The 24,479-nt window shown below is 38.1% G+C and overlaps 1 protein-coding gene across 1 annotated transcript in view; it reads right to left on the bottom strand.

Moving 5' to 3' along the window:
* Window positions 1-6,585: 6,585 nt before the first annotated feature.
* RAB10 (RAB10, member RAS oncogene family) overlaps window positions 6,586-24,479 on the bottom strand; it is a 78,490-nt gene continuing 60,596 nt past the window's right edge. Inside the window, exons 3-6 of the mRNA XM_066266703.1 lie at window positions 16,664-16,802; window positions 12,115-12,204; window positions 11,059-11,160; window positions 6,586-9,119 (exon numbers count right to left, since the gene is read on the bottom strand). Of these exons, the coding sequence (XP_066122800.1) occupies window positions 9,036-9,119; window positions 11,059-11,160; window positions 12,115-12,204; window positions 16,664-16,802 (415 nt within the window). The 3' untranslated portion in view covers window positions 6,586-9,035. The remainder of the gene's footprint in view (window positions 9,120-11,058; window positions 11,161-12,114; window positions 12,205-16,663; window positions 16,803-24,479) is intronic.

Below are 24,479 nucleotides of genomic sequence, written 5' to 3'. Positions count from 1 at the left end.
TGCCCAAATCCAATGTGGACCTGCCTGGCCTCGGCCACCAGCATTACAGCCTCATCATTGGAAGCACCGTGCTTCCGATCCTAGGATACATAAATGTCTGGATGGCTCTATTTTGTTGGGTCTTTCTCTTTGTGATGTTAGTAGCCATCGATCATCCCTAGATCCATTAATTCATTAGAGCAGTGGTTTTCAAACTTTTTGAAGTTGGGGTGTATTTAAAACCCTACAAATAATTGTAGGCACACTACATACAAATTTCTGAGAAATATGTTATAATAATTAAGTGAAATATTAAAAAAATATGTAAAGTCCAAGTGTTTTTATGGTAATTAAACAAAATAAATACAAAATTAAATTTATTCTGACATTAAAAACCATTTTTATGTTACATTTTTTGTTATGCTTTTTAGAATTCATAAAAAAGAGGGGTTAAAAAATAAAAACGACAGAAAAGTTATCTTTTTATATATATAGATACATTCTTAGTAAGATTTAGTAAATTTGGCAGGTCCTGGCGCAAATGTGTTAAGTTTTTTCATTCTTGTGTTTATGAGAAACATGAGCCTGATGTGTCATAGTGATTTCTTCAATGTTTGGGCATATATTTGAAAGGCAAACTACCATTTTCTCGTCAATACATTGAAGAATTCCTTTCTTTTTACTCTTAATTGTGTTGAGTGCAGAAAACCCCCACCATACATACCATCTTAACTTTACACCAAACAAAGGATAGAAGAAACTTGCCTCCAGTCTTTCCAGGGAACATGAGGGGTAGTGTAAACAATCCAGGTCCACAGTTTAACAGCCTTTTGCAACCTAATCAGGCAAGTGAGTTGGGGGGGGGGGGAGTTGGCAGACTGTCAGCTTACAGCAATTCCCCACACCTCTGTCCCCCCAAAATCTAAACTCCAAAAACCCTGTTTGTTTTTTGGTCCCCAACAGCACATATTTCTCTGGAATACCATAGGGTGCACCTGGAAATCTTCTAGGGTGTACCAGTGCGCCCTGGCACACACCTTGAGAACCACTGCATTAGAGGTTGCTAAATAATACAATTCTAACTATCATTTCTTCTTTATTTCTTTGTTGGAACACTTCCCTATAGAGAAACATCACCTTGTTACTATTGTTGGGGAGAAAAACTTTCTCTACCCTCTTAGGTGCTGTGTTTGAAGGCTTGCAAATTAAACTGATAGAAGACAGATTAGCAAGAGAAAAGCAGATATTTATTAACTATGCCTCTGGGAACTCATGGAAGAATGTGCCTCCTAGAATTTGGGGCTTATATTCCATAGTAATGAGGGGCTGGGGAAGGGCAGGTTGGCACTTCTGAGAAAACAGATGACTCCTTGTAAGGGATAGGGGAAGAAAGGGCACTTCAAACAAATGGCTTTTGGGTAAGATATATGAACCCTTAGGAGGACAGATGGGAGATAAGAACCTTGAGATAATACTTTTGGGTGTGGTACAGATCTCTTCAAGAAATCAGAGTTGCTCCCTAGGGGGTGTTTTATGATAAATGAGTTCTTTTGGGAGGTTACGTTTTTTAGGAAGATGAGGAATTTTGGGAACTCAAAATGCCTCAGCTTGAAATGATTTATATATTACAATAGTTTATTCTGGCCCTCTTCACTGTTTAGTTACCAGTGGTACAGTCTGTTTAGGGACGTGAGGATGAAATTCTACAGAAAGTAACCTCATAGGGTGATCTGATAATAAATTCCTAACTGGGCAGGTCATGGTGTATAATCATAGCATGTGTGCATGGCATCATTATGGACTCGTGGATTTAAACATATTTGGTGTGTTCAAAATGTCCTCTCTTTGGCCAGTGTGGGTCTCCTTAAGGCCCCCAGTGGACACATACTTAGATTTTGAAAATTTCTCCAATGTGACAAGATTGTTTTGGCATCTTATACAAACTCCATAATCCATCATTTCTTCAAGAAACCCTGGTTTCCCTTAGTGGGAAAAGGGCCCAGACTGCCACAGTCTTCACAGATTGGAAAATGAAACAACCCCGTGCTCCCTTGCTACCGAAGGTTCAGCCACTGCTCTCCAGCCGGCTTGCAGAGCCTTCACGTCCCTGCTGGTCTTTCGGGAGTTGTTACATACATCGGATGTCCCTTTGCTTCTGTTTCCTTCTGCACAGATGCTGGCATTATACAGTTCCTCTGTCAGGTTTGTCTCCACCTGCTTGTGTTTGGGGGTTTGTGGGACTACCTTGTCAACTGGTTTTGCTATGGTTGCTGTTTTTATAGATTTGTGCAAAATGAAAAAGTATGCCACTGCTACCACCGTCTGATAAAAATCAAATTTAAGCATCCTTTTAATAAATGTCTGCCACCGTTTAAATTAGCCAAAGTTGGCTTTTACCGTTTGCAACAAAGAACCAAGACTGTTACAGAGGGGTGTTAATTAAGCAAAGGGGAGGTGGAAGCAGTGATTCTGAGACCACACCTGCTTTGAGGCCTGTGAATAGCTGAGTGGACTTGGGTAGTACTTTGGTTAAGTTAAGGCTGTAGCCTGACCTGTGGTGGCGCAGTGGATAAAGCGTCGACCTGGAAATGCTGAGGTCGCCGGTTCGAAACCCTGGGCTTGCCTGGTCAAGGCACATATGGGAGTTGATGCTTCCAGCTCCTCCCCCCGTCTCTCTCTCTCTCCCTCTCTCTCTCCTCTCTAAAATGAATAAATTAAAAAAAATTAAAAAAAAAGTTAAGGCTGTAACAATGGGTTGGGTGTGGAGAAGGTCCTGTTGGATCGGGTCAACTCACTGCTTTACTTCCCTGGGAGCCTGAACAGTGACAAACCGTGACGGAACCATGACAGATCCTTGCTGTAGATTCTTAAGCATGAAAGTGGGGATTCAGATGAACATTCTAATCTGTGCGAGATGGACTAGGGACGTGTGACAGAGACCAACCCTAGCTGATCAGGAATTTCGTGCGGTTGTCCGGAAAAGGGGTTCAAGCACCAAAACCAGACAGTGGGAAGGCCAATGGGAAGATGGAAACTAATGTATGAAAGCTGAACAATACTAGGTGACAATGAGAGGAAGTCGTCTATGGTGGCCTCAAAGCTGAGTCCTTAGAAAATAAGACAACAAAGAAAAATATTCATGCTGCCTTCCACAGAAGTGACCTAGAATTCAAACAGGAAAAGCCGTCCCTATCCTAGGATTCTGAAACAAGACTCGTCAAATACTTATTTCCTAGGTAATACATAGGCCTGTCAGAAGGAACTTAGCCCATGCTGATAAAGAGGGAAGAGTGTGAAGAGCTCCCGGTCCAATGTTCTCACAGATGCAGGAATTGGACCCCGCAGAGGAAGGCACAGAGCAGCAGCCTATACCCGGTCGCCCATCTCTGCCTGGAGAAAACACAGCATCTTCATCCAGCTGATAATGTAAAACTTAAGAGGCTTTATGGAACCCTTCAGGTGCTGCAGAAGACGCTCAGGTGAAAAGGCCTCCGCTGAGTCCTCTCATTTCCACAGTAATCTCAACTCTGTTCCTGCACTCTGGTGTCTAAAGCAAATAGACCCTCTCCTTTTCATTCAGCGCTAAAACCCAACACTTCAAGGACTCACCTGAGAGCTTAATCTTGGGTTGACTATACTTTCTAGCTCCAGTCAAAAGACCAATTGAGTCCATTTCACAATCTAATGAAAATGTTAATTATCCTCTTTCAGAAGCAAAAAACTGTCTACATCATCAAATCACCATAAAGCTGCAAATCTAGACTTTATTATTTAAGCTTCCTATAGAAATGTAACCATCAATTTACAATTTACTCTCACATTTTTGGAGAAAATTTAAAATTGATAAAGAGTCATATGAGCAAATTTATGCATTTTTATGAACTTGCACTGGAAACATTTTCCCTTTGTAAATAACCCTTAATGGTAGAAATGTATGAATTTTGTGCTAGAGACTTTCTTTCCTTACCAACAATATATTTTCTTTAACTGGTTGCAATAGGAATACACCACCTCTCTTATCTCAAGGCCGAAAATGCCAGACCCAAATTTGGTCTCAGGCCTGGAGCCCTCCTCTTCCCTCGTGGTTCTTGATTTATCGAGTCATACTGCACTAGTCATTTACTTAAACTGGTGCAAGTTTATCTGAGAAGCTGGCATAAACTATACCCAGCTGCCCCCACCCCTATATTTTGAATTTCACTACTATTCCTCAATCAACAAAGATTCTCTCAAAGTTTAGCAAAGCAACTGCCTTTATGACTTTCAGCCAAAAAATGATTTGAAGTGGGAAGAAACATAATTAGCAAGGTGGTGAGGGGTAATAAGGTTTAAGGCAAAAACAGTAGTAAACTGAGCTAAGTACAGTGTGTCTGTAAAGTCATGGTGCACTTTTGACCAGTCACAGGAAAGCAACAAAAGACGATAGAAATGTGAAATCTGCACCAAATAAAAGGAAAACTCTCCCAGTTTCATACCTATTCAGTGCAGTTCGATGTGGGCTCACACACAGATTTTTTAGGGCTCTTTAGGTAGCTATTCCGTATAGCCTCTACAGACCCGTCACTGAATGATGCCTACCAGAACGGGGTTTCTCCACCAAACTGCTGGTTTCCTTCAACTGCTTATCCCACTGAGTAATGTTATTCCTATGTGGTGGTGCTTCGTTATAAACGCGCCGATATTCACGTTGCACTTTGGTCACGGATTTGAATTTAGTGAGCCACAGAACACACTGAACTTTCCTCTGTACCGTCCACATCTCGACTGGCATGGCCGTGGGCTGCTCCGCTGTATACACCGTGTTATGTCATCATCTGCGCATGCGCACATGCTGCCACATCATCCTACAGAAACTGGGAGGGTTTTCCTTTCATTTGGTGCAGATTCACATTTCTATCGTCTTTTGTTGCTTGGTCAAAAGTGCACCATGACTTTACGGACACACTGTACTTTTTGAGTTAGAAGGTACCAAAGTTAGGCTGAATGGTTCCATTAATAGATAAGACTACACTCTACCTTTATATCTTGCTGTTAGCTCTGATACACTTATTAGCCCCATTATACTCATTATGACCAAGCTTTAGGACCTTATCCTGAGAAACTGTGCTGAGTGCTCACTGGTGCCAAGCTTGGTTTCAAAACCCACCTCTAGCACCAACTATTTGTGAAACCTCAAGCAAATTAATCAGAGTTAATTTTGTAAGTTGGGCATTACTTCACCAGGTTGTTGATGACACAACCCAAAACCGTAAGAGTGGCACAGTATCTAGCAAGGTTCTGGTAGGAATGAATATATTCCTAACATCCCTTCTTATATTCCCGTGAATTTTAACCCTGCATTGCCCTCTGCCATAATTTTAGCTGAGTCCTATTTAAATCTCAACACAACTTCCTGTGTGATCTCTAGAACCCTTCTCTTCCAAACTAGACTTGTGTTCCTCACACTGCTCTCACCACTCAAAAGGTTTACCAGGTCTCCCACTTGTGGATCACATTGTCCAGCTAGACTTCTGGTCTCACATAAGCTTGTTTCTGATTTGCCCATGTGCCTTTCTTAGCCTGTTCTGGCCCTAACCCAATCAATCTACGTATCTGAGAACCAATTCATGTCCCTCCTCCCTCAAAAAGCCACCCCAACTACTCTTGTTCTTTATTCTTTCAACTGTTCTTTTATTAAATTTATTGGGGTGACACTGGCTAAAAAAATTATACAGGTTTCAGGTGCACGATTCTACCACACATCGTCTGTACACTGTACTGTTTACCACCCCTCAACTGTTCTCACCCAACTGAACTTGCTCTTCCATTAATACAGTGGTTAAAAAAAATCTGGGTCACAACTATTTCTATATGCTTAGTTGACCATGAATTGCTTTCGCTTTCTAAACTAGATCATACACCTAAGGGTATGTTCTTTCTATACCAATCTCAAAAGCAGAATCACACATTCTACCATAGACACACAAAACAGAAGTGTGTCGGAGGGGAGTGAATGGGGAAGCATTAAAAACCTTCCAGGTGATTCTTATAAACACTGGAGTGTTTATAAGTGAGAAAACCTCTACATACCACCCTTTCAGCAGAGATAATCTTGTGAACACATATTTCTTTTTTAATGACCAATGAGGCCTTAATACAGGATTAAACATTTCCCCTCTTTCTATAATACTATATAAAAATGTCTCAGACTATGGTCCACAAAAAAAGGAAATACTTCACATTTTTCAGGTACAAGTGGTCACTGCAAAAAGTGCAGTGGTCACATCCTCCAGTATGGCGAGCCTTTGTACTCATGGGTGACCAACTGGCTTCAGCTGTAGTTGGCCTTTGGTACGTCACAGTATGGCTAGCTGGGAAGTGACCAGAATTGTGGTTCTCTTTTGACACCAGGATGATGATTCTGCTTGAGTATCCTAGAGGCTAAGTTATTTTTTAATGTAGTTTCTTACCAAAGATAGCTCTTGAAATTATTTTCCCAGTTTTCCCTAAGTTAAAAAACTTATTTCCCTCTAGTTCTGCCCTCTAATATTCACTCTGCCTTACTTTCCAAAGTAACCCTCCATCTTCAACTCCATTTAAAAATAAATGAAAACCAAGCCACACAACTGGAAATCAAGTTTTGTATTTATATGAACAGAAGTAGACCATCTAGAAATATTTCAGTTTATTTAAATTGTTAAGTAGAATATGAAACCGAATTTGTAGCTAGTACCAGAGAATGGACTTAACTGTTTGGTATTTAATGAGAACAGCTTCTACACAGGATCCCAAGAGACTTACAGAAAAACGGGCAAAGCCCTAATATTAAGCAAATAAAACTCATGTTTCAAACAGGTTATACAAAAATTGATTTATACTCCATTTCCCTTTTTTTGATATTTAGAAAGTGCAGATTTAACAAAAGGTAGCCATATCCTTTCTATGTACAATGCCGATTATAATTATGCAAACAACAAAATTGTCAGTCTGTTACCCAAAAATCCCAGTGTTTAGCTCTCAAACCTTAAGTCACTGACTGAATTGAATAAAGATTAAAGGTTAAAAATAAAATTACTGCCACATTCCAGATAAAGGAAAGCAACAAACACATCAAATTAATCTAACAACAATAGGTTTAACCTAAAACTTTTAAAGAAGCTTAACATCATTTCATTATTTAGTGGAAAAGTAGGGATTATTTGGCAATGCTGCTTTTACTATTGATAGTAGTAAACAATGATAAAGTCAAGTGAGGGAAGAAAAACCCTAAGAACAACCACCAGTGAGGCATATAAAATTGTTTTTAGGGCACTATCTGAAAAATTCATGGATGTTTGTAGCAGAAATGTCCCTATGTTGCTTGTTTATGTGAGCCAAGAGGATGGCGTTAAAATGCTGTCCACGACACAAAGACTTCAATGGAAGCTGCTGTCCTAAACTCAGCCTCTGCTAGAAATGAATCATGCTATTCACAATTATTTCAACAAAGGTATCATCTTAGGATGCTAGCAGCGTAGCCAACTTAACTTACCCTAGCCTAATGATAAGCAATGAAGCAAAACTAGAAAAATGAAGAGGAAAAAAAAAATGACAGGGTTAGAGAGAGCTAGAAATCTTATCTTTACATGAAAAGCCTTTTGTTGTCCTTTTCCTGGGTCCATGGTAAGACAAGTTTCCCAAACGGATGTGAAGAGAGGACTGACTTAAAATTAATAACACACGAAAGTATTTCTAAATCTTAAGGTAAAGATAACAACACTGAAAAAGTGTTCTTCAAAGGCCAAATCTCAATATATTTGGCAAACATGTTAATAAAGTTCACTCCTCCTTCCCACCTTTTTTAAAAACAACCTTCACTGGGCTACCAAACTGTTAGAGGAGTTGCCAAAATGGAGACTACTCAAATTTAGGTTAAAGATTTATTCTAGGAAAGTGAAGAGGCTATACACCTAATTAGAAAGATAAACCACAACACCCTCCAAACACTAGTGCATGCAATGAACTCTTCCATTTCATAAACTCGATGGTTAGGGCACAAAAGGAACAAAGAGGGAAGGAGCGGAGGACCGCAGGGTCACACAGCAAATGAAGGGACTTGGGGAGAAGTTTTCGGGGAGAGACAAAAAGAGGGGAGGACACAGTTAACTGACGTTTAAATAGTAGGCAGTTAGAACTGTCCTTTAGTTTACTTAGCAAATTAAAATCAGTGCTTTATGTTAAACTTGACAAACCTACCAGTTTGCCCCTTTCATTTTTAAATAACTCATCGCATGAGGTGTGGGGAGGGAGGAGCACATGAAGCAGCATGCAGGAAGACACACAGGAAAGCTGCCGAGGAGAAGCGGTGGCAGGAATAGTTTTAAGTATAAAGGCCACTTAAAATGAGACTCGGCAAACCAAAGCTGTCACTTCTGCATTATCCTTTGTCCTCAGTTAACTACTTTGAAAATTACAGCCAAGCAAACCACAAACATTTTAATGGTTTATGTCTGGATGATGTCTCCTGCACATGCTTCCGTCAAAAAAAAAAAAAAAAAAGGAGAAACCAAAGAAGTTCCTTTCCACATAAGGCACAGGACAAAATTAACCCCATTTACATATTCAAGGCGAAAATGAGTTTTCCTGGCTTTTGTTTGTTTCTTTTGCTATTACATGTCTATAGATTATAGGGACTCAAATCAAGCACATTATCCATGACAGAAAATTCCACTGTTGTACAAAATAAAATGGTTAATTCTAACTTTTATTCTTATACAATTTGCAGAAGAGAGTTGAAATGATTGCTATTAATGTTGAGAAGAACTGGACTATAATACAACTGAAATGCAGTGGTGAGCTGAGCAAGTACATTAAAAAATGAAGTCACAGACATGATTTTTCTATACATTTTTTTTGTTTGGAGAAAATTATAAAGTCAGCAAGCAGTCACAGATGAGAGAACAAATAAAATAGGTAGACTGGATAGTTAAGATGAGGAACGAAAATATCTGTTTAGAGTTAAAAATGGACAGAGTGGTTTATTTTGCAGCAAGAAGAGAAACAGGGTGGTGGATGGCAGCGGATGGAGCAGGGGGCGCTCAGCAGCATTTGCTCTTCCAGCCCGTCACGCCTCCGCCGCTGCTGATATCTACATTTTCACTGTTGGGCTCTTTTACAGGGGTCTGGAACAAACACACAGGGAAAGTGACCCGTGAAAAAACGAATACATCAAGATTCATCAGAAATTCTCTCAGAAATGTTCATTTATGTGACAAAATGCAACCACAGTCACGACACAGGTTTTCTCCCCTGAGCAAAGGAAATATTTGGAAGCTTTGTCTTTGATCTTCGTTTTGCCTGCTTTCTCCAAGCTGCGAAATGTCAGCAGGCCTCCCAGCACTCCTTATACAGCTTCTGAGATCTGCAGAAAGGTCTGTTCTCTCCCAGCCCTGACCCCTGATTACTTAGTACTTACACTGTTATCAAGTTTATGCATAAAAACAGTGTTAGGTCATGTCTAACTTTCAGAAAAGTGAAACAGCCCTTTTTCTGTGTGGTTACTTGCCTTTTGAGACTGAAGTCTGTTAAAGGTATGCTTTTTCTTTTATCAACTCAGAAGAGAAAGTACTTTCACACCTAATGTTAAGCAAGTTTGATGTTTTAACCCATGTTACCAGATTAAAAAGTATGTGGGTGGGGTGGGCAGTAAGCTACCTTGTAATTGGGCCTGCCTACATAGCAAAGATGCTAGGTGTATCCATACTTTTTAACCTTTAACACAAAGTACTTTCCACCAATTTGTGATTCTGTCCTATATCCCCCTCCTCCACTCCCTTGGAGTACTCACTACTTGAGAGGTTGGTATATATCCTTCCAGATCTTTATTTGTTAAAATAAACATGACCAAACGTATGTGTGTTCATGCATACAAGTGTGTTTGGCACAATTTTTAAAATAATCATACATAATTTTAAAAATAACATATTATATCCTAACCTGATCTTTATTATTCAATATGATAGCTATCAGACTTAGTAAGCAGGATGCTGACAGATGTGTAAGGGCACAACTTTTGTTTTGTGGTCACTTTGAACAGTGATAACTGGTGACAGTTTTATCCAGTTTGAACACTCAATAACTTAACAGATAACCTTTCACTTTAAAAAAATTGTTTGGTTTCTCAAAAAGTTTACTAGATGTTTATTGAGTGTACCACATCTATTACAGTTTATATGATATTTTATCATATGCATATCTTTTAAAAAATCTTTGGGTTGGATTTTGAAAAAACAAACAAACCAATATTTCAAGTATAAGAACAGGTTATCAGAAGTAATGAAATTTTCTCTTATACAAGGTCTATTTTTCCTTTAGAATTTGTCAGATTTTCTCTAATTTTATTTGCATATAAATATACCACAGACTGAACAGAAAATTCAGGACCCATAATCAAATCTAGTCATTTGAGGGAAAATATGAAAATCAGATTTCCCAACATTGCTACAAGTTACTTGTACTGAAATGTTTTGGGATTCACAAATGAAGCCCAGAAAGTAACCCTGAGATCACATTTTCAAGCCCTCCCCCCTTTTTACGTTGAAGATCAAAGAGTTTGTCTAAGTGAAACTTGGGGATGTATTTACTCTGTTTATTCAGTATATAATATATGCATACCCTATATTGGCACATCTGAGAATGACTATACAGAAGAATAGTGATTCTGTAGCAATAACTACAGAATAAATAACTCTGACTTTAAATTTTAAAAAGTGATCTATGGAAATGCAAAGGATGAGTAAGACAAATGAATCCCAAAGTAAACAGAAAAACCACAACACAATGGACCAAACAAAAAGCTGAGGGGGAAATTGGGGATTGGAGATTAAGACTGGGAGCTCAGAATATCAGCTGTTACTTCTGACTGGATCCTACAGAGTTCTAGATAATTCTCTGTTCTCTCAATTCCTTACTTCTCTTTGGAAGATTAGAGACTGGTGACTGGTAAAACTTTCAAAGTAATAGCACCCAAACCCAATTTTTGTATGTAAATCTAGAACTTTAGAAAAGATTAAGTGTTCAACTATGACACTGGGCACCTTGGCAGTCAAAATAGGAACTTACCTTTCGAAGAATATCTTCAGCTAATGTAAGAAAGGCCTTTTCGATGTTTATATTTGCTTTTGCACTAGTCTCAAAAAATCTAATACCATGCTCCTTTGCAATCTAAAATAGAAGTAAAATGTCATCATAAAATTATCAAGTATAGGTTGCCAACTGATGACTTCAACATCTTAGAGGGAATAGTAATATTATGCTAAAGGCAGCAGTTTCAAGTAGGTTATATAAATCACATTATTTCAAAGGGTCAAGATTCAAACAGTCAAGCTCTTTAAAAATAAATAAACAAAAGTATGAAAGAATCCTCTCTTCACGCTAAGAGTTTGCTTCAGATATTCTAAAAAAAGTACAGGTGATCCTTGAACAACATGGGTCTGAACTGCACACGTCCCCTTATAGGTAGATTTTTCCCTCAGTTTGGCCCTTCGAATCCCTGGGTTTTGTATCTGCAGCCGTGGAAGGCCAACTGTAAATATTATGCCATTTTAGATAAGGAACTTGAGCAGCCTCAGATTTTGTTACCTAAGGGGGCTCCTGGAACCAATTTCCCATGGACACTGAGAAACAACTACAGCTTAATTTTTGGGGAGTCAAAAATTATATGTGAATTTTTGACTCCACAAGTGTTGGGGCTTAGCACCACTGAACCCCATGTTGTTCAAGACTCAACTGCATTTTACTCCAGGGGCAAACTTATGAAAAGTTCAAAGAGACTTAAGCATTATCTAGTTTAATGCTTGCCAAAGGTTACTGATTATCAAACTATGGAATTATTTAATAAATACATTTCTTTAATGTATTAAAATTAAAAATTGAGCATCACTAATTTGTATTTTCTCCTCTTTATAGTTTAAATCAGGCTAAAAATAGTACTGCTACAGATTTAATGTTATACCTGTTAGATGGGTATTGGAAAAATTCACTCAAATGATAAGCTACTGTTTGCAACAGCATTTAAAAAACAAAAAGCTCAGGGCACTCCATTCCCACCACTGTAAAAACAATCAACTGCAACATCATCTTCCCAGAGAAAGGGCAGCACTGCGGAATTTTTATTACCTGTTCTCCTTTTCCTTTAGGTACAACTCTTTTATCATCCATATCACACTTGTTTCCTAGTAACATTCTTTCCACATCTTCATTAGCATGCTAAAATGAAAAAATAAAAATTTTATTTACACACTACCATAAATTATGGCTTGATATTCCCCCAAAATGACTTTTTCTTAATTCATGGTGTCATTTCAATAGTCAAAGTTTTAAAGCAATCACTCTGCAACCATTACATGTTAAAGCTTACATAAATTATTAAATTACCTAGAAAAAGAAATACAACAAACACATATCCCTGTCAAATATTACTTTCCCACTGTATGAGGCTAATTTCTACATATGTTCTTACTGAAAGAAGTTACAGGCAAAAGATCTGAAGCTGAAATCTCTTATGCATAGTCTAAATCCAAGCTGCATCATGATTTTAGATAATGTGTATTTCCCTATAAAAGCATTAATTAAAAATTGTACAAAGCCTTTAAAATTCTCAAAAAGCTACACTGCTAGGGCACAAGGAGAACCCACGCAGAAAAATTAGTTAAAAACAAATGTTTGCTCCACCAAAATCCTAATGACATCTTCTGCATAAAAAGAAGTATCTATCCCTAAAAATCATATGGAATCCCATGGGATCCTGAATAGCCAGAACAAATTTGAAAAAGAAATACAAAGTTAGAAGATTTATACTTATTTCTTGATTTCAAAACTTACTACAAAGCTATAATAATTAAAAGTGTGCTACTGGCATAAATAAAGACATACAGATGAATAACAAAGTCCAGAGACAAATCCTTGCATACACAGTCAAATGATTTCTGACAAGAGTGCCAAGACCATTCAATGGGAAAAGGATAGTCTTCAGCAAATGGTGTTGGGAATACTAGAAAGTGACATGCAAAAGAAGGAAGTTGGACCCTTAACTTACATCATATACACAAATGAACTCAGAATGAATCAAACCTAAATATGTCTTATAATTATAAACCTCTTAGAAGAAAACATGAAGAAAGTTTTATGACATTGGATTAGGCAATGATTTGTCGGATATAACACCAAAGGCAACAAAAGGAAAAGTAAATGATACTTTGTCAAAATTAAAAAACTTTTGGGAGTCAATGGTAATATCAGCAGAGTGAAAAAGCAACCAATGGAGTAAGAAAAATATTTACAAATCATTTATTTTTTGGCCCAACGCACCCATCCCTGACCATCCCTATGGCCAAGGTAGTTATGTTCTCTGAATAACCAAAAGTATTTTAAGAGTTTTGTCTTAAATTTAGACGAGATCGGGCGTGTTCAGGGTGGTATGGCCGTTTTTGTCTTAAATTTAAATCTATCACAGTCTTTCTACCAGCCCTCTCCTTATCTGGCTAATTTCTACTCATCTGTTCAGGTCTGAGCTTAAATGTCATTTCCCATGGCTATTCAGGGTCCCTTGCATTTCCCTATGAATCTGAGGCTGAGCTTGTCAATTTCCACCAAAACGGGAGGTAGCAGCAACTGGGATTCTGGGGTTACAGTAAACCTGTAGATCACTTTGGGCAGTGCTGCCTTCTAAATATTAAGTTTTCCAATGGTGCACAGGGGATGTCTTCAATTATTTAGATCTTCTTTAATTTCTTTCAACAACATTTTAAGGTTTTCAAGTGTACAAGACTTCCACAGCTTTGGTTAAATTTTTCAGGTTTATTCAATGCTTTGGTAAATAGGATTATGTTCTTTTTTTTTTAATTGATTTTAGAGAGGTGGGGGAGAGAAACATCAATCTGTTGTTCTATGTATTTATGCATTCATTGGTTGGTTTTTGTAAGTGCCCTGACCAGGGATCGAACCTGCAACCTTGGTATTTCTGGATAATACTCTAACCAATTGAGTTATCCAGCCAGGGCTGGAATTATAATCTTAATTTCATTTTTGTATTATTCATTGCTAGTGTATAGAAATACAACTGATTTTTTTTTTTGTATTTTTTTCTGAAGCTGGAAATGGGGAGAGACAGTCAGACAGACTCCCGCATGCACCCGACCGGGATCCACCCGGCACGCCCACCAGGGGGCGATGCTCTGCCCCTCCGGGGCGTCGCCCCACCGAGACCAGAGCCACCCCAGCGCCCTGGGCAGAGGCCAAGGAGCCATCCCCAGCGCCCGGGCCATCTCTGCTCCAATGGAGCCCCAGCTGCGGGAGGGGAAGAGAGAGACAGGGAGGAAGGGGGAGGGTGGTGGAGAAGCAAATGGGCGCCTCTCCCATGTGCCCTGGCCGGGAATCGAACCCGGGTCCCCTGCACGCCAGGCTGACGCTCCACCGCTGAGCAAACCGGCCAGGGCTGAAATACAACTGATTTTTATTTATTGATCTTGTTTCCTGCAACCTTATGGAACTTGTTTACTGGTACTAATAGTTTATTTTTTTATGTATGTGTATGGATTCCTTAGAATTTTCTATATACAAGATTATATCATTTACAGTTATAGTTTGCAATCTGGGTGACCCGCTTTCTTTGCCTAACTGCCTTAGCTAGAATCTCCAGTACAATGTTGAAGAGTAGTGACCAGAGCAGGTATCCTTATCATGTTCTTGACTGTAGGGGGGCAGGTATAATGTAGCCTGTGGGATTTTCACAGATGGCCTACTTTACTAGGCTAAGGAAGTTTTCATCATGAAAAGGTATTAGATTTTGTCAAATGTCTTTTTCTATGTCTACTGACATGATCGTAAGTTTTTGTCTTTTATTAATATAGTGAACCACAGTATGTTGAAACACCCTTGCATTCCTAGGTAAATGCCTCCTGATCCTGATATACAATCCTTTTTTAAATTTGCTACATCAATTGAGGTTCCTTTCATTTAGTGTAAGTTTTAACTTCTACAACAAAAACAGGCAAAGCCAATCTCTTACATTACAAAAACAGATTTTCTTTCTTAATGGCTGAGTTTTATGTATCTTAGTTCTCATGCTGGGAAACTTAAGGCCTATAGCCTACCAAGTTAAGTGTATAAAACTATGATATAATAAAAAACATATTTAGTGTTTGTCTCCATTCCAGCCATAGTGCTCCTAATTTCATCAGAGACAGGAGTATCCTTGTTATTCATAACAGGCCCCTTTCATACCTAAGTTTATGCTAAGAAAGGACTCAGGGTAGGGTGCCTACAGGGCTTTACAATGCAGGCTGGTAACCAGAGTAACCAAAGGTATATTTAGAGGGCTGGAACTTTCAGCCACCCCCATGCCCAGAACCCCCATTCTCATTAGGTGAAGAGGGCTGGAGATAAAGTTCAATCACCAGAGCCCAATGACTTAATTGACCATGCCTAAGAAATGAAATGTGAATCAAAAATCTGAAAAAATGAAGTTAAGGGACCTTCCAAATTCATGAACACATCAAGGTGCTGAAAGGGTGACATGTTCAGAGATGGCATGGAAGATCTGCTTCCCCAACCCCCATACCTTGACTATGCAACCCTTCCATTTAGCTATTCCTGAGTTGTATCCTTTATAATAAAATTATAACGCTAAGTATAGTGCTTTCCGAGTGCTGCGATAAATTTGTAGCCGAGTCAAACAGAAGCCCAAGGGGACTGGGATCCAAGGCTTGCATTTGAAGGAAGGGCAGAATTGTGGGACTGAGTCCTTAAACCTGTGAAGTCTGACACTACGGCTAAGTAGTCAGTGTCAGAATAGGATTAAACAGTAGGACATCCTGTTGATGTCACAGAATTGGAAAACTGGTTGTTGCTGGAGCAACACTGCATAGTCTCTATATAAATTGCTGTTATTATACATGCTACTTGACCAAACTATAAAATCCAAAATGGAGCCTTTGTTTCAAAATCTGTGTATTGCTAACTGATATTAAATATTAACAGACTTTTCCTTGAAGATTTATTGTAGCATTGAGAAAGTTACTAATGAGCCCTTATGGATGACTACCATTGAAGATATTTTCATCTTGGGTCTAACACAGGCTTAATAGTTGGTCTTGGTATACCCAGCCAAAACCTGGTTTAATGAGTCAGTCTTAAGGAAATCAAAGCCATGAAAAATAATTCCAACAAGAAGCTACCTAGCTGTAACACTGAAACAGATATGCTTTGACAACTTTATCTTACAAAAATTGATGCCTTTCTCATGCAATGATATGGCTATGTTCTTGGTTAGGTGTATTTGTACTTTGCAACTTAAAAAATATCTAGAAGTGACATGACAATATTATAACTTAAAAATAAGTTTTAAAATTACTACTGAAATGTAATTCATTCATTCAATAAAAATCCACCAGGAAAGAATTCATTTAGAGAAGTGGGTAAAACCATCAGTAGCTTTTATTTGAGGTCATCGTATAGGATGTCTGCACAGAGTTTTGGGGTAATTCAGTAATTGCCTTAGATGGGGTTCTAGATGGACCTGCCCAAAAATTTAAGAGAAAGGCAAAAAATAACAATGAATTCAATAATGATAGTACATTATATCCTAAAGACCAATTAGAATACTTATTCTTCTCAACCAAGCACACAAATGTGTTTATGAAGGATTTATGCAATTTCAAGATCTTACCTCATCTATGTTTCTAAGCCATTTGCTGATGTTTTCAAAACTTTTACCATTGGTGATGTCATATACTAGCATGATACCCATTGCTCCTCTGTAGTAGGAGGTTGTGATGGTGTGGAATCGCTCTTGGCCTGCCGTATCCCTGAAATGAACAATAAAGTGTACTGAGCATTTTGACATTACTATATTCTAGATAAAAGGTAAAACTGTAGAATAGTTTAGTAAGGTAGACAGAGGTTAAAATCCACTACATGCTACAACGCAAAATAGAACCACCACTCATTTAATTCTTAAATGGTAAACTATTAAGGTTATCCATAAACATATATATGTAACTTTTTAATCTAAGACAATGAATGACCTACCTATACTGGATGAAAACTGGAAGGGAAAACATTAAAAAGTGATACATAAAACTCTTAGAATTTCTTTTATCTTTTCTTTTCTTCCCTCCCTGCCTCCCTTCCTCCCTTCCTCCCTCTCTCTTCCTTCCTTCCTCTCTCTTTCTTAGCTTCATATTGTAATACAAAAGCATGTGGAATTTTTAGAACATTAAAGAACTACACCACAGTATAGCCACATTTACCTTTAGAATCATTAACAAAAACTTGTAAAGATAATCTTATTTATAAATAACCAGACAGAAATATGTAAATAGTGGTATTTTTCAATGCCTTCAGACCAACAACTTAAGACACATATTTTGCTCTGGCCATTTTCCCCCCTTGTATGCATCAGCAATTTCTTCCTTTTACAGACCATTCTCATTAGCACATATACATGTTTTAATATCGTCTTTTTTCTTAAAAAGCATAATTAAACAAAAAACACCCACTCTTAACCCCACATCCCTCCAACTAGCATTGCATTTCTCTGGTCCCCTCCCCAGCAAATTTATTTTAACATTTATTTTAAAATAATTACAGCCTCACAGGAAGTTAGAAAAACAGTACAAAGCAGTCTTGTGTACCCGTTGCCCAACTTTCCCCAATGTTGACATCTTATATCATTTTACAAAAGCAAAACCAGAAGGACACTGATACAATCTACAGACCTTCGAGTTCATTTTTTTAAATGCACTCCTGTGTGTAAGCATGCGTGTTTAGTTCTCTGCAATTTTACATGTAGAGATTTGTGTAATCACCACCACAAAAAAGAAAAAAAATTGTTGCATAATCCCTCTATCCCCTATACTCCCTATACCAGGTCCAATAATGTTCCCCATTTCTGTAATTCTGTCATTTCTAGAATGCTATATATGTACATGGAATCATGTAACATGCAACCTTTTGAAAGGTTCCATTTTTCACTTTTTTCAGCATAATGCTCTTGAGATCTATATAAGTTGTTGCACATAATACTAGTCTGTTCTTTTTTCTTGCTGAGTAGTATCTCATGGTGTGGACATACAATTTGTTTAACCACACACCCATGAAAGGACGTTTGGGTTGTTTCCAATGTTTGGCTATTACAAATAAAGTTGCTATGAATATTCATGTATAAGTTTCTGTGTGGATCTAGGTATTTCATTTCTCTGAATGTTATTGCTGAACAATATGATAAATATATATTTAACTGTATAAAAAACTGCCAAACTTTTCTAAAGTGGCTGTACCACTTTACACTCCTACTAACATTGTATGAGATCTAGTTTCTCTTCACACTAACAGCATGTGTTGCCACAACTTTTTATTTTAGTTGTTCTAACATATAGTGACACGTCACCATCATTTTAATCTGCATTTCTCTACGGTCAATGATGTTAAACATTTTTTCATGTAACCATACTGCTCACAAAAGTTAAAAGTTAGGGGATATTTTATGGCATGTTCATTATGAAATATCCCGTAATTTTTGTGAGCAGAATATTTTGCCACTCATATACTCCCTTTGGTGAAATATCTGTTTATATCTTCTGCCCACTTACTAATTGGATTGCTTGCTTATTTATTGAGAGAGAAACATTAATTTGTTGTTCCATTTATTTATGCACTCATTGGTTGATTCTTGCATGTGCCCTGACCAGGGATGGAACCTGCAACCTTGGCATATTGGGATGATGCTCTAACCAATTGAGCTATCTGGCCAGGGCCTTTTAAAAACAAACAAACAAAAAACTGATGAGTCTGAGTTCTTTTTATATGCCAGATATTTGGTTTGGAAATATTTTCTCCAAATCTGTAACTAGGTTTTTCATCCTCTTGGCAAGGTCTTTGTAGAGCAAAAGTTTTTAAATTTTTGTTAAGTCCAATTTATTGATTTTTTTTGTCTTTTACAGATTATAATTTTAGTATTACACCTAAGAATTCTTCACCTAGTCTTAGTTCTCAAAGATTTTCTTCCTATGTTTTCTTCTAAAAGTCTTATGGTTTTACATTTTATATTGAAATTGATAAATTTTGAGTTAATTTTGTTACAATGTGTGAATTTTTTTATTTTTAGAGAGAGAGGGAGAGGGAGAGAGAGATCTCTAGGTTCTGTCTTCCCTCATTCATTCCTCAACCAATTCTAATCAGACTATAACTACTATTTTACCAAGACTGCTCTTCTTGAAAAGGTCTCTAATAACCTTCTGCTTGCCAAATCCGTGTTTAGTTCCCTTTTATATATTTTAATCATTCAGCAAAATTCCACATAGTTGATCTTTTTCTCTTCTTGAAACATTTTATTCTAATGACTTTTTGGATACCACATGTTTTTGCTCTTTTATGTACAGCTGCTCAATTTCAGTATTTTTTGTTGGCATACTAACATTAAGAGATGTAGAGCCTGACCAGGCGGTGGCGCAGTGGATAGAGCATCAGACCAGGATGCGGAGGACTCAGGTTCAAGACCCCGAGGTCGCCAGCTTGAGCACGGGCTCATCTGGTTTGAGCAAAGCTCACCAGCTTGGACCCAAGGTCACTGGCTTGAGCAAGGGGTTACTTGGTCTGCTGAAGGCCCACGGTCAAGGCACATATGAGAAAGCAATCAATGAACAACTATGGTGTCGCAACCAAAAACTAATGATTGACACTTCTCATCTCTCTCAGTTCCTGTCTGTCTGTCCCTGTCTATCCGTCTCTCTGACTCTCTCTTTGTCCCTATAAAAAAAAAGAGAGAGAGATGTAGAAACTGGCATTTTCTACACAGTAGCCTGAGTGACGTTCTTTAAATATATATGACTGACCTGGCCAGACAGCTCAGTAGATTAGAGCATCATCCTAAGTACAGAGGTTGCAGGTTCGATCCCCATAAGGGCACATACAGGAACAGCTCAATGTTCCTGTCTCTCTCAGTTTCTCTGTCTTTCTCTCCCCCCCTTCCTCTCTCGCTAAAATAAAAAAAAAAAAAATTAAACATACACGATCATATAATCTTTCTGTTTAAAATCGCTAATAACTTCAATGGGGAAAGAATAAACTTTTCAATAAATGGTGCCAAAACAACTGGTTATCTCCATGCAAAAGAATGAAGCTGGAACCCTAACTTACACCATATAAAGCTTAATTAAAAAAAGATCTAAGAGGTCCCTGGCTGGTTTGCTCAGTGGTAGAGCATCAGCCTGGCGTGCAGGAGTCCCGGGTTCGATTCCCGGCCAGGGCCCACAGGAGACACGCCCATCTGCTTCTCCACCCCCCCCCCTCCTTCCTCTCTGTCTCTCTCTTTCCCTCCCGCAGCCAAGGCTCCACTGGAGCAAAGTTGGCCCGGACGCTGAGGATGGCTCTGTGGCCTCTGCCTCAGGCGCTAGAATGGCTCTGATTGCAACAGAGCGACGCTCCAGATGGGCAGAGCATCGCCCCCTGGTGGGCGTGCCGGGTGGATCCCGGTCAGGTGCATGCAGGAGTCTGTCTGACTGCCTCCTCGCTTCCAACTTCAGAAAAATGCAAAAAAAAAAAAAAAATCTAAAAGGCCCTGCCTGAGTAGCTCAGTTTCTTAGAGCACTGTCCTGATATACGATATACCAAGGTTCTGGGTTCAATCCCTGGTCAGGGCACATACAAGACTCAACCAATGAATGCATATATAAGTGGAACAACAAATCAGTTTCTCTCTAAAATCAATAAAAGAAATTAAAATTAATCTAAGATCTAAATATAAGAGCTAAAACTGAAAAACTCTTAAAAATAGATAGATTTCATCAAAATTAAAGAATTTTAATTAAATGGATACTATCAAGAAAGTGAAAAAAACTCACAGAACAAAAGAAAACATTTGCAAATTATATACTTGATAAGGAACTTTTGTATGCAGAATACATATTTTAAAAAAACCAAGCAATAAAGGATAAATGTCCCAATCTAAAAATGGGCAAAGGATATGACATTTCTCCAAAGATGCACAAATGGTCTATAAGCACGAGAGGATGTTCACTATCAATAGTTATTAGGAAAATGCAGATCAAAACCACAATGAGGTACCACTTCAGATGCACTAGGTTGGCTGTAAAATAAACTCGGGTTGGTGAGGATATAGAGAAACTGGAAGCCTCATACATTGGTTAGTGGGAATGTAAACGATACAGCTATTTTGGAAAACAGCCTAGTGGTGCCTCAATATATTAAACATACAGCTACCATTTGATCCAGCAATTCCACTCCTGAGTATATAACCAAGAGAAATGAATACATATGCACACAAAATACTTACACATAATGTTCATAGCACCATTATTTATAATAACCAAAAAGCAGACACCACCTACATATCTACCAGTTGATCAATAGATAAAGAAAATGTGGTATATCCAGACAATGAAACATTATTCAGCCATAAAAAGGAATGAAGTACTAATATATACAACATGGATGAAGCTTGCTAACATTATGTTAAGCGAAAGAAACCAGACATATCATATTAGATGGTTCTATTTATATGAAATGTCAGGAATAGAAAAATCCACAGGCCCTGGCCAGTTTGCTCAGTGGATAGTGTCGCCCTGGTGTATGAACATCCCAGGTTTGATTCCCAGTCAGGGCACGCATGAGAAGCAACCACCTGCTTCTCTCCCATTCCTCTCCTGCTTCTCTCACTCATCCCCTCACAGCCAATGTCTCAACTGGTTTGAGTGTAGGGTGCCCAGGTACCAAAGATAGCTCAGTTGGTCCATGTACATCAGCCTCAGGAGCTAAAAACAGCTCGGTACTCAAGCATTGGCCTCAAGTGGTTGCTGAGTGAATCCTTGTTGGGGTGCATGCAGGAATCTGTCTCACTATCAACCTTCACTTAATAAATAAATAAATAAGTGATAAAGTTGTGTTGATGGTGAATATATCTTATAAATATACTAAAAACTACTTAATTGTATATTCTCTAAATCAGTCAATTATATGGTATGTGAATTATGTTGCAATAAAGTCATTATAAAAACAAACAAAAAAATCACTAGGCTTAAAACACAAAACAAAATTTCTAATGGTAATTCATTATAACCAGAATCAATTCCAAAATCCCTACCCTAAGGTTTATAAAGCATTATAGCATTTGACTTTTCTCCAGCCCCCAGCCCAAATTCTGAGGCACTTCTTTCTCTGACAACTACAATAACATTTTTTTTAATGTTAAGTTTATTCCCACTTGACAGGTTGTACACTAGGTGTTTCCACATCCTGCATGTTATTGGTTCCTCCTTGTCTTTGTATTTTGACCCTCAAGGTACCTTGCCAATGAAACCCTCTCTGACCACCCAATTCAATGTCATTCCGCAGATCTTCATTCCATCTCCTGACTTTACGTCTCTGCATAGCACTTATAACAGATTTGTGTATTTACTCTTTGTCTCCCATCCCCTCTAAAGTGGAAGTTTCATCAAAAATTTGTCTGTTTTCTTCACTGTAGAATCCACAGTATCTAAATGGTTGAGTAATGATTGTTGGTCAGTATTTCAAAATGCTACCTTGCAGGTTCTTTATTTTTAAAATAATGCTTATGTGTCTAAAATATGAGTAGCCAGGAATATAACAGAACTACCAATATATCAACAGTTTTATATATATATATATTTCCCCCCCAATCTAAGAGACATGCTACCAATTCTTCTAGGTTATATCCTTAAATCATGTTAAATCAGTAAGAGGCTACACACATACACACATATCTATTTGTATTTATATATTTATTTACATTCTTACAATTTATTTACAGCACCTAGAGAGGAGGTTTTATATTATAATGCTGGTTAGTTATAAAATACCAATATATAAGATACTGATATATTAATGGCCCCTTAAAAAGAAAGGTAATCACTATTTAGGTTTGAAATAAGTTACTGTTTTGATACATAGCATACTACTCCGTCTGTTCTTTGATTTTGGTTTCCTTCATCATCCAAAATCTCTTACACCTGCCTGACCTGTGGTGGCACAGTGGTAAAGCGTCAACCTGGAATGATGAGGTTGCTAGTCGTCACTGGTGACCCTGGGCTTGCCTGGTCAAGGCACATATGACAAGTAAATACGAAGCAATTAGAAGTTGATGCTTTCTGCTCCTTCCTCTTTTCTCTCTCTCTCTCTCTCTCTCTCTCCTCTATCTAAAATCAATAAATAAAATATTTTTAAAAAAATCTTAGCCTGACCAGGCGGTGGCACAATGGATAGGGCATCAGACTGGGACATGGAAGACCCAGGTTCAAAACCCTGAGGTCGCCAGCTTGAGTGTGGGCACATCCGGCTTGAGCATGGGGTTGTTGGCTTGAGTGTGGGATCATAGACATGACCTCATGGTTGCTGGCTTGAGCCCAAAGGTCATTGGCTTGAAGCCCAAGGTCGCTGGCTTGAGCAAGCAGTCACTCGCTCTGCTGTAGTCCCCCTCCCCAGGTCAAGACACATGAGAAAGCAATCAGTGAACAACTAAGGAGCCACAAGAACTGATGCTTCTCATCTCTCTCTGTCCCTATCTGTTCCTCTCTCTGTCTCTGTCAAAGCAAAACAAAAAGAAATCTTATACCCAAATATCTTCCTTTTTCACTTGCTCTCCCTGTTAAGATTTTTAAAGTTTTCTGTATCCTATTATCATTTATACAGTTCATGTTTTTATATTTTTCAACATCACTGTATCCACCCCACAAGATGATCTGGCTGACTCCTCAATTGAAATTATCCTTTTCCTGGCTCCTAATTATCTCAGCCCATACCAATTGTTAAGGTAATCAACAATATAGTTCAAACTAGAACAGAGCCCTTGCCCCACTTCTTCTAGGCTAATTGGTGACCCTTTGCCCAGGGCTAAAAATAGTCACAGCTGCTTATTCGTGGGTCAAACTATTTTTAGGTTTGCCTACACACACACACACCCAGGTCTAAGGGCAGCATGTTGATTCCAATTAGCAAAAGCAGATGTTAAACATCTGAAGAGCAATTAAACATTGTATAAGTTCACATTATCTTTTTATGTCACCATAATACAAGTTTTTAAGCCTGTTTACAAACTACTCAGTTAATTTTCCTCTCCTATTAAAATACTTTTCTTCTAAGCCTACATATAATAATAGGCTTCTGAAATTATAAACCAATGATGATATAATTCTCTTTACGTAAAATAATAAATACACATCTGAGAGAATACTTTTTCCCACTGATATATTATAAAAAGGAGCGATATGTTCCTAGCAACTAAAATAGCTATTTCCTTAATTATAAGTCCCACACACAGGGTCAGGGAAGCTGTGTACTCTAGCTGCTATTATGACAGTTATTTTTAGTCTGGGCACTGACAGCACTGGAACAGGCCAGAGACAACATCAATCTGCTCTGTAAGTCAGAGACCCCAAGTTTAAACTAGGATGTCAAATTTCTCAGATTAAATTGTATTTTAACAAGCTCTGGATTTCTTCACAGACATG

The sequence above is a fragment of the Saccopteryx bilineata genome, chromosome 3, assembly GCF_036850765.1.
Source record: "Saccopteryx bilineata isolate mSacBil1 chromosome 3, mSacBil1_pri_phased_curated, whole genome shotgun sequence".
Classification (NCBI taxonomy): Eukaryota; Metazoa; Chordata; class Mammalia; order Chiroptera; family Emballonuridae; genus Saccopteryx; species Saccopteryx bilineata.
Note: the sequence above shows the minus strand (reverse complement) of the source record. Positions and strands in the feature narration are given on the sequence as shown.